Raw genomic sequence first — 11,341 nt, forward strand, 5'->3', positions numbered from 1 at the left:
TATTTTGAAACAGTTGCCTCTGATTTTAACAAGTGACATAGGTTTTATATTGTTGTACAACTGGTATTTACCAGGTGTCTTCAGCACGGGAAAAGATGGCGGACCCCGGGCGCGAAGTTCAAACAAAAATGAAAAACTAAAACCTTAAAAATATCAAAAATTACTGTTATTTAAGAAGTTAAACTTATAAATATTTAAGTGCACTATACAAGGTGTGACACGGATATAATACAATTGGGAATATATGGACTAAACACTGGAATAAACGAAAAATTCTCTCAGGATCTTTCAGACGTCTTCTTTCTCTCAGCCTCGCTTTCGAAAATACTAGCATTCGTTTGTATTGCTTCCACGGATTTACATCGGACTTGCTCCGCATAATTTCTTTTATTACATGCACTTTGTTTATATCCGGCATAATTTCAGTTGCGAAATATTTCATCAGTTTTCATATTCTGTGTTTTTTTACTAAAGGTATATTTCAGTTATAAGTGCACAGAAATGTATGTAACAAAAATGTTGTATTTTACAATATCGATGTCTATTTTTCATGAAATATCACGTTAATGTTTCTAAAAAGTCTTGCATTTGCTTTTTATTTCTTATAACTTCAAAAAAAAAATTGCAGGAAGCAAGACATTTCTGTCCTGGTGCCAGTTCAGCCTTGATCCTGATCTTCATCCTAAGTCAATGATTAGTTTGACACTACTGATCTCTATGTGCTTTCTTGTGTCTAATTGGTACTGCAGTTTCTCTGGGTAATATATCACATTGAATCAGTAAAATTGTTTATGCACAGGATCAGATATCTTTAGGCTAGTGTTTTTGGTCATTTAAAAATGTACAATTTCGGCCATCTAATTAAAGAAGTTTCTGTCATAATTGAAGTTTCACTGTGAAAATAAATATCATCAAAAGGAATAGACGTACATTTGTTTTTACACTTGTATGCAAATTTGACCACCATTACATAACATCACACGGGTTCCTGTAAACTTTGACATCATAATTCAAAACATTTGACGTCACAACCAAAAGGTGATTGTTGCTTGATGTCAAAAGGTTATTTGGAGGTGTTACATGTACTAGGTCATTCGGAGGAAAAATGCAGCTAAATATATACCAAAAGTGTAAATACGTGTATTGAAAACTCAGTATGGACGTGTTTACACCACATCATTTACTATGAGACAAACAGCCAAACTGACTCATCTAGGAAAGTTAAAAGGCATGCCAGAACCTAGATATATAAAAGTAATATGTAGTCTTTGTTTTAGGAAATGAAAGACTTACCTAGATTTTGATGTTTATTTTCTTCTATTCTGCAGAAGATAGTAAAATAAACAGACTATTGAGTTTCATGTGATATGGAGTCATGGTTTTTGAATGGTGACAAATAAGGGGAAGTAACTCTAGTATGTTTGTAAATCAATAGCGCAATTTATTTAGGACCTACAGCTACGGTAATTGGTGTTAATTAACAGTGTGTTTGACACCAACGCTGTCAAGTGAAGCCATGCACTTAATGGGTCACTTAATTTGACAGTTTACATAGCTAGATTACTTATGAAATCAATCTCAAGGCTAAGAAATACGGGTGAAGTCGGGTCAATTTCGGAATTCCCGGGTTATTTCAATGACCCGGCGGGTGTCCCGGGTGATCCCTCAGAATTGTGAAAATCTCGGGTCACACCAACAGAATACGGGTCAGTTGACAGGTATGATGGACATATGGTCCACTCAGTTACACAGTTTGCATTATAAATCGCCTTATGTTTGCTGATGTCTATTGTCCATGATCATCTGTTGACCATGTTGACCATTCAAATCGAAAGTACTCACAACATTATTGAATATTATGAGTGGAGCTTCTCAAAACTTTTTCCCAACTTAGTTTGTCTTGGCACCTTCTGCTTATCTAGTTCCTGCTATGCCTCAAAACATTTCTAAGTGTACTGATTCGTCGGTCAAAATGTCTCGAAAGCAATTTGCAAAAAAACTTGCTTTCAGGCCTGGTTAAACATGAAACTTCAATCAATATGTTGAGCCGGCAAAACATCTACTGGGAATTCTTGCTCTATTTTTCTGTCATAAAAATTCAAAACAATATGAGACAAATACTACATTTACATGAACCTGATGTCAGCGGTTTTTGGTGAATTTCTGTTTTCTTTAAGGTTTAAAAAAAACAACGTCATATGTGTTTCCAATAACATGCTGATAAAAGAAAAGAATAGGTAGGAAGGCAAATAATCTTATTTTTCAAAAAGGTTTTGTCTGGTTGAAACTAACAGATACATGAATGTACATGTATTTACCTCAATCAGAATTTTGACTGACAATTTGTCCATTATATTGTCAGATTCACTCACTTATATTGGACATTTTAAATGACATTATAAGTAATAACATAAATTAGACATTTTAAACTAGACAATGAAAATTATTTGCACTTTTCAAAATTTCTGCAGCTAGTGAGATCTATATAAGTGATTTATTTTGTTAATATGTTGTAATTGTGGCATCCATTCCATCAATCAATTCATCTTTACTATTATCATGATTATAAAAGTTCAATATGCAGGACCTCCAACTCATCATTGAATGGTGTGATAAAAATTATTTCTAGACTCAGTATATCAGTCTATTCTGGCCTATAGAGAACATATAAAAAGAAGATAATAAACTATTGTTACTTTCACATGTTTCAGGTATATATACATGTACTATTGACATTTGGTATTTCGTGCTATATTGGGAACAAGATAAAGACTAGTTCAGATGGATGATTCAGGAAGTACTGTGGATGGACAGGAAGAACAGCAAAGTCAGATTCCTGATGAAATAAAAGTTAAATGGGAGAGGTATTTCACTTTTTTTAAATAATGATTGTCCGTGTTTGCTACAAGATATGAAGAGAGGGTGTGCAACTCTATACCATTTCATAATATTTATGACTGGTTGAAGATTGGTTTCTTCCTATAATACAATAGGAGAGGATGTGCCACTAGAATAGGTCAAACTTTCCAGCTTAGAGATATGTGAATAGGTCAGGAAAACTATCAGAAATATATAATACGGTCAATAAAGTTCCAATTACTTCTTCATCCATCATCTTCCTTGGATGACCCTGGCTGTTTTTATCGACCAATTTTTATTTATTTTTTACACTCGGGTATTCTTATCTTTCATTACAAACCATGTGATAAAATAGTTACAAATGTTTGTTCCACATAGTGATAAAAGGTTGTGAAAAATACTGTTTATCACAATTAAAAACAATGAATCTGTCTTAGATTTTAGAAAGAAATTATGAAGAAAAACCTCTCTTACCAGATAATATTTTATTCTATACCTGATTTGAGGTTATAATTTGACTAATTCATGATACTTTTACAGAGAACAGATGAAGTTGAAGAAACAGATGGTTTTAACAGACTCTAGTGATATAACAAAGATAATATCATGTTGCCATGGAAAAACTTCAGATAATTTCTTGATAGGTGGTGTTGATATTTCCTTTGTCAAGGGAGATAATGTGAATGCATGTGCGGCACTAATTGTTCTCAATTTTCCACAACTAGAGGTACAGATCACTCATTCATTCATTGATTTGCATTTACTTTTAAGAAATTCATTAATTCTTTTATTTTAAATTCAATTATTGTAATGTTATGTTAAATTAATTGTAAACATGGTAATGTTGGGTTTCTATTCAGAACTTTTTTCTGTTTAATGTTGGCACTTATTTGTAACATAAAATGTTAATACTCAGCTAGACAGTTAGCAGCCGATTGTAGAAAAAATTTATAAGGGTTCTTTTTAAGAAATTATTCAAACATCTAATAGACAAAGCATAAACTCCCACCATACAGAAATTTATAGAATGTATCATAATAATAAGTGTAAAAGATCATTTAGAAAATGGATCATTGGTTCCTTGCTTTAGACAGATATAAATAGATATGTTGGGTTCAAATGTTGTTGTTTTTTTTGTGCTCTACCATCGACCTTGTTCAAAGGTAAAAAAGTATATAGTTACATTCAAAGAGTTACTGACTAAAAGCTTCGGTTCAGCATGTCAAACCAAAGAAATCATTTGCTTCTATTACCAATCAAGTTGGATATTTTGTTTGTTTTAGTATAGGCTCATGCTCGGACTACAAGATTTTGTGAAAGACAGTGGGTTATTTTATTCAACCATACATTGTAATAATATTATTAATCATGCAGTCATATAGTACTGAGATAATAATTTATTTTTTTAAGGTTGTGTATGAAGATTGTCAGATGATTAAATTAACAGCACCGTATATCCCAGGGTTCCTTGCCTTCAGAGAAGCATATCTACTTGAAGAAATGTACAACAAACTGAAGAAAACACAGCCACAATATGTACCTCAGGTGAACTATTTTTATGTTTGACCTTTAATAATGAATGAATGAAATATGTACCAAGTATGAGTACAATGCAGTGAGTGATATACAGAAACATGCTTTATTTTGAAAGAAAGGAAACAGCCCAATATCTACATGTATAAACAAAAACTTTAATGTGAAATAAAAAAAAATTAAGTGATAAATTGCAACTGATTTTAGATTGCATGAAATAGTTGATTTTCCTTCTTTAAATAATGATTAGTTCAAGGATGAATAAAGTATACAGTGCTTTTGGTTTCTTTTTCATAGATATATTTTAGCAGTAAAGGAGTGAATTTAATGAGATTTTGATTATCTCCCTTTAACTTACTCAGAGTTTGAAGTGTAGTTTTAGAAACTACATGCAGGTAGCAATTGCCTTAATGATTATAAAGAGGTCATGGATTAATAATTTCAAGTGGTGTTTTCATAAACATTGAATGATAGAAATACAATAGAAAAACAAAGCATATATGAGTTATCTATCTGTGACATAAAAAAATCAGTTCATGCATAGCAAGATTCACACAAAAATCAAAAGAACAATGCTGTCATAGCTGTTCTTCATTTCAAATTCACAGTGATGCCTTCCAACATTGAGCAAAATGTTAATGATTTTAAATATATTTTACCTACATTTTGTACTTTACTCAGGTTATAATGGTAGATGGAAATGGAATTTTACACCCTAGAGGTAAGTATGTCTAAAGCTAATGACCTTTTCTCTCACAACCAAGCCTCTTGTTTAAGTTTAGGTGAAGTATATTTTAATGTGATGTAGATAATAGTATAAACTTTAATGTTCAACAAATAATATTTGAGGATGGAACCTATATATACTTAAAATAGGTCAAACAATACACCTTATTTGAAAGAATATGGTTGGGTTGTTGTCTCTTTGACACATTCCCCATTTCCATTCTCAATTTTACCTTAACCTTATTTGCCTGCAATTAATGGACATCAGAACGGTTTCCATAAAAATTTGGAAGTCATAATACACAATATAGTATATAGTGACAGGTTTAAGTTATAAGTTGATTGATCAGAATGTATGCTTCATTGTTAAGGAGGATTTTGGAATTGATAGTTTCAATATGTCCTGAATATAAATTAGTTTAATAACTGTTTTACAAATATTCTTTCTAAAAACTTTAGTTTTGACTTTGTTGTAGGGTTTGGCTTAGCCTGTCATCTAGGTGTTTTATTAGACACTCCATGTATTGGTGTTGCCAAGAATCTTTTCCAAGTAGATGGTATTGAAAATGATGATGACCATCAGCTAAAGATTAAACAGTTATCTAAAGGAGGGGATACATTTAAATTGGTGGGAACTAGTTGTAAAGTCTTAGGAAAGGTAAAAAATAATAACAATCATTAAAAAACATATTAAAGATATATATGATAAGTGTTCTCCTTTTAGAATTTTTGTTGGTGGGGACTTGTTGTTAAGTCTTAGGAAATGTACAAAAATCAAGAATTATTGACAAATATAAGCTACATATAATGTTTTTCTAAATTCTTTTTTTAGAACTTCTATTTAAATGAAAGAACAGAAATGGCAAAACTGATTCTTCTCTTAAACAATACTTCTGCTATGTGAGAAATAAATAATTGTGTTGTCATTTTGTAATCAATATGCTTAATATATACTGTAAACCAACTTATTTTCGCGGATACTTTATTTTGCGTTTTACCCTTTCTTGACCACTACGCAGCTATTTAATTTCAGGATTATCTGATTCACATGATGAAATTAATTAAGGTAGATCAAAGTTGAAATATTCGCGACGATTTAAGTTCACATTATTTTTCTACTTGCGAAAGTCGCAAAAATAAATCGCTCGCGGAAATAAGTTGGTAAACAGTAAATAAATGGCCTTTTTTGTAATCACCCTATTAAGCATGAAGCTTTCAGCAATACATAAAATCCATTCTGTATAGTCAACTGTAAAAGGTCCAACTATGACAGAATGTGAAACAATTCAAGTAAGAACGCTGGTTTATAATAAAATTATTAACAAAAACCAGATCCGACTAGGAACAGATACAAACAAAATGTAGTGATGTGAAACTTTTTTGTGAAGGTTTTATCTGATTCTTAAAAGTGACAGTTATGTTAGGTTGGTCCCCTCCGTAAAACATTCAATATGCCTTCGGAATATACAAATATATTGTCAAGAATTTCAGTAATGGCTGGGAAACAGACTACAGTTATGTAAACGTATAAGGTAAGAACCAGCTGTAAAAACAGTTGAGCACAAAAACAACTAAACTTAAGACACCAAGTACCAATTTTAATTGATGTAGAACTTCTCTATGGGCCACATTTACATTAAGCTGATTAATGATGATTTAATGATATATCACTTTTTCAATCCAGGCACTGAGGAGTTGTGATTCTGCACCTAATCCAATTTACATATCAACTGGTCACAAGATAACACTTGATTCAGCTGTAGATTTAGTATACAAATGTTGTAAACACAGGGTACCAGAACCAACTAGACAGGTATTATTACTCAATTACACTTTTTGTGATCTTAAGAATAAATGATTCAGAGACAGAGTTGTGGAGTGGCTCTGATAATGAATGACTTATCTGTACATCACAGACATGATTAATTTTTTGATGAATTAAAAAAAAACAATGATTCTTTGCATAAAGCAAATTAATAGTTTTATAAAAAGAAAGGGGTTAATTACATACCTTTAATTACATTTCAATTAAGCTTGTCTACAAAACTGTACTTGTTTTTATCAATAATTAAATATAGGCTTTTCAATTAATCACTGTGTCTTTTTAAAACCCAGAACACTTCAAATTAGGGCTATTCCGGGAAAAGAGGTATGGGGGGGTGGAAGGCAGTTTTTGTCAGCACCCACCAACCAGACAATTGTAATTGAGAATTATAGTGCATTATAGTGTGAAAAGTTGCTCTGAAACTCATCACCCATGTATTATTAATACAATGTGCCTTCCAACCCCACCCCCCCCCCCCCCCCTCCCCCCTACACTTTTTTCTGGAATAGCCCTTAACTTAAAAAGGAAATGAAGAAATATATTCTTACAAAGTTACACATGTATCCTTTTCAATTCTTGAAAAGAACCAACAACATCTTAAATAAATTGAATTGTAGATTTATATGGACAAATTCATGCATTCTTTGTAAAGTTCCAGATATACAATGAATTGAAGATTAGAAAAATACAAAAAGGAAAATTTATTTATCTTTATTATACTTTAATATCTTCATAGAAAAACCAAGGATATGGGATATCCATTCATGTCAAAAAATCAGTACATGCACAGGCAAACAAAAATCACATTAAAACTGGTGAAATAGCTCTGTTGTTTATCTCATAATCAATATGGAGCCACACACTCTCATCTTTGTTTTGTTTTTTAGGCCGATATAAAAAGTAGAGAATATTTAAGAGTTAATTTTGGAAGTGACCATGAAGAACAAAAGAATAAAGGAAAGAAGAAACAAAAGACAAAAAACACAAAGCATAGTAACACTGAATGTAACCCTGTTGATAATATAGAAGAATTGTTTGAAGATACTTGTTGTTTGTTTGATGGAGAATATACATGAGATGTACCCTACCTTAAATCAGGAACTTTTAAACTTTTTTCAATTGTTACTGGTACTCTGTATTTTTAATATTTTAGCACAAACGGATAGAATTGAATTATTCTTAAATGTATTTAGTTTGTTTAAACAACATTCTTGCTGAGATGGGATGTCATTTTACTAGGCAAAAAGAGTTACTTTGGCAATCAAGTGATATATAAATATGGAGAATACAAAATATTATTTTTGTTATAATTACTGATGAAATCATACATCATAACAAATTTCCTTGCAATTTTTCAATTACATGTTTGTTTCAATTTCACAAATTAAAAAAGATTATCAGGTGTTGAAGTTGAATCATCCGTAAATGTGACGTAATGTCAGCTGAAAAAACACGATAAAATCAGTTTCACCTGTATAATTAATTGTTTTCAGTATTGCAAAATCCCAAGTTGGCTGACTTGTAAAAAAGCATTTCTGTTAGATATCACTAAATTTTTTAGTATTATATCTTCTATAACAAAGCTTAAAAGTCTGTCCATATTTTATGAAAACGTTTTGAAGGAGAGTTTTAAACAGGACAAAGGAAGAAAGGGTTATTTTTATAATTCTGCATCACTACCACTTTTACTAAGTGATAGGGGTGCAATCAACAGTTTTTTTTCTATGACGTCATATTTTGAGGGACCATTTATAATCGACCCTTAGTGGTGTTAATGTTAATAAAGATACTTGTATAAAACTAGATATCATTAGAATCAGAATTTTCTCTAGTTTATAATGAAATAAAAAAAAATTGTACTTTTAATAGTACTAAAAATTTTATCCAGAGAAAATGTGAAAAACATTGCCTAATATATGCATAAAAAACATTAAATCAGGCCATGTGCACACCCATGAAGACATGATACATGCACATTTTTCATGATCAAAACTGTATGAATTTCATAGGTTTTTACCTGGTCTTTCTAAAAATTTATGCTTCAGGTTCGCCTGCTCCGAAAAGAGCGACAGTGGGTGCAAATAAGTTTTGCACTTTTCACTGCAAAAAAACAGGATGTTTACAGTCTGTCTCCCCTCAAAACATGTGTATTTTATCTAAGGGCTATTCCATAAAAAAATGTAAGGCACCTTGTATTAATAATACATGGGTGATGGGTATCAGAGCCACTTTTCACACTATAATGCACTATAATTCTCAATTACAATTGTCTGGGTGGTGGGTGCTGACAAAAACTGCCTTCCAACCCCTCCATACATTTTTTTCTGGAATAGCCCTAATTTATTTTAATTATTTTAATCATTCAACCTGTTTTAATTGAAGCTAATTAACTTATTTTTACAATCAAATACAAAAAACATGATACTTTTTCACCAATTATGTTGATAAAAAGGGACTTCCCTCCATGTCTATTTTTAGTCGGGGAATAACCCCTAGTTTTTATACTAAACTGTTTATAGCACCCTAGTGTGTTAGAAAATGACATGAAAGATATTGTGATAATGCAAACTATACTTTAAAATGATGGTTATAATCTGTGATATATTTTTGTTGATTTTATAAATTTCTATCATATTTTATTACCTCTCTTTGAATAATATATCTATTATAATTTTTTTGAGATATTTGAATAAAAAACAGATTGTTACAGTTCAGTATTTTGTTACCAATTTTTGTATTGTTTATATGCTTAAGAATAAATGAGACTATCAATTAGTCAAAATGTTGCTAAATTAATTGGCAAAAGCAACTTGATTCAGAAGCTTGAAACTTACTCTGTAGTTGTGTGTCTGCACTCATGTGATTAATCCACTATTGGGACTTCTTAAGACTTTAAAATTAGTATTTGTTGCGTCTATACAAAGCACATACAAGTTTGAACAAAGGCTAGTCACATCAGATTTTTCGATTAATGTGTAGATTGACATTTCTTCCGCAACAGCTTTCTGTTCACTGAAGCCATGCAAACTAAAAAGTTCCAGTTACACATGAAGTTTTGATTGACAAATTTGGATGAAACTAGGGCTGGAAATTTTATGAAAATCATACAAGTGCACTCTTTTTGGTCACAGTTAGGTGTTGAGATAATACTTTTTTATGTTTATCATATATGTGTTATGTCTAGTGATTTTTGTTTCAGTTTACCTAGCTTTGAAGAATGAGAAATTTTCATAAAAAAGTTGAAGCAAATGAAGTTTGTTTTTGTCATACATTTAACTGATGATATTTTAGGTTGAGATATACTAGTTAGATTGTCACAATGGGTAAATGCATGTGCTTGATTGATTATCTTTTGACAGATAAAAACCATAGAGCGGTCTGAGCACCAACAAGTTGGTATAATAAAGGGCCCTGTTCAGTTCATATTTCAGGGGATCTGATACACTTCACATTATATTGTCATTTATTATGATTTTGTGATAAGTTCTCTTAAAATCATTAAATAATCTTACATTTATTTAGTAGCATCTACTGTTCAGTGATTTTGTGGTCGAATGCTGGTCCTCAGGATGTGTATGGGGTTTAATCCCAGCCAGTAAAAAATGAAAATGTTATGAACAAAGACTGGTAAGCTTCATATATGCCATAGTCATGATAAATGTGTCCAGGTAATAATAATGACATAAAAAAAAAGAAGATGTGGTATGAATGCCAATGACACAACTCTCCACAAGATACCATTTGACAGAAATTAACAACCCAATGGCCTAAAACAATGAGCAAACCCCAAACCCTCAGTCCATATAAATTGCTCTGAAAAGACAAAGGTAAAACAATTCAAAAGAGAAAATATGTCTTTCTGGCGAATTCTACCTTGTGAGCAAGATTGTTAAAAATTCAACTTTGCGTGTAAGACTAATACAAAGTAGGCCTATTATCAACAGGTTTTAAAACAGCTCATATAAGGAAAAGTTGCTACTGTTGTATATCTATCAGTTATCATCAGTACAGAATATTTATTGAAAATTGCTGAGGTTTTTAATTCCTCTCAGTCCAATGGAAACCCTAAACAAATGAAGGATTTTCCTCTCAACAAAATAGGCTAAAAATTCTGCATACATCACTCAACTGGGAACCTTCAATTTTATGTCACTTCTTATGATATAACAATGTACCTTATTAATTGATTCATGCATCACAGAAAAAAATGATGAAGACAGGTATTTTCATGCAATCTTCTATTTCAAAGAACAAAAGCTTACCCAACAATCTCTTAACAAGAACATAATTCAAATTTGATCTTCAACTTCTTAAGATATGAGTCATGACTATATATTATATATCTAACCAATTGATACAGGTTTTGCAGAAAAAAACTGCTGAAACTAATTTCATGTA

The 11,341-nt window shown here is 31.2% G+C and overlaps 1 protein-coding gene across 1 annotated transcript; it reads left to right on the top strand.

The window, feature by feature from the left end:
* The first annotated feature begins 391 nt into the window (after positions 1 to 391).
* LOC134696009 (endonuclease V-like) lies at positions 392 to 9,532 on the top strand. Its single transcript, XM_063557530.1, has 8 exons — positions 392 to 474; positions 2,712 to 2,864; positions 3,400 to 3,586; positions 4,270 to 4,404; positions 5,074 to 5,113; positions 5,595 to 5,776; positions 6,803 to 6,931; positions 7,831 to 9,532. Exons 2-8 carry the CDS (start codon positions 2,782 to 2,784, stop codon positions 8,017 to 8,019), a joined length of 945 nt encoding a protein of 314 aa, XP_063413600.1. The 5' UTR covers positions 392 to 474; positions 2,712 to 2,781; the 3' UTR covers positions 8,020 to 9,532.
* The last annotated feature ends 1,809 nt before the right edge of the window (positions 9,533 to 11,341 follow it).

Source organism: Mytilus trossulus, chromosome 14, assembly GCF_036588685.1.
Source record: "Mytilus trossulus isolate FHL-02 chromosome 14, PNRI_Mtr1.1.1.hap1, whole genome shotgun sequence".
Taxonomy (NCBI): domain Eukaryota; kingdom Metazoa; phylum Mollusca; class Bivalvia; order Mytilida; family Mytilidae; genus Mytilus; species Mytilus trossulus.

Bases quoted from the DNA above. Each gene is read 5' to 3' on its own strand.
- LOC134696009 (XM_063557530.1), top strand. From the start codon at position 2,782: ATGGATGATTCAGGAAGTACTGTGGATGGACAGGAAGAACAGCAAAGT. The intron at 4,405-5,073 runs GTGAACTATTTT...TACTTTACTCAG, and splicing joins AGCCACAATATGTACCTCAG to GTTATAATGGTAGATGGAAA. The intron at 5,777-6,802 runs GTAAAAAATAAT...TTTTCAATCCAG, and splicing joins GTTGTAAAGTCTTAGGAAAG to GCACTGAGGAGTTGTGATTC.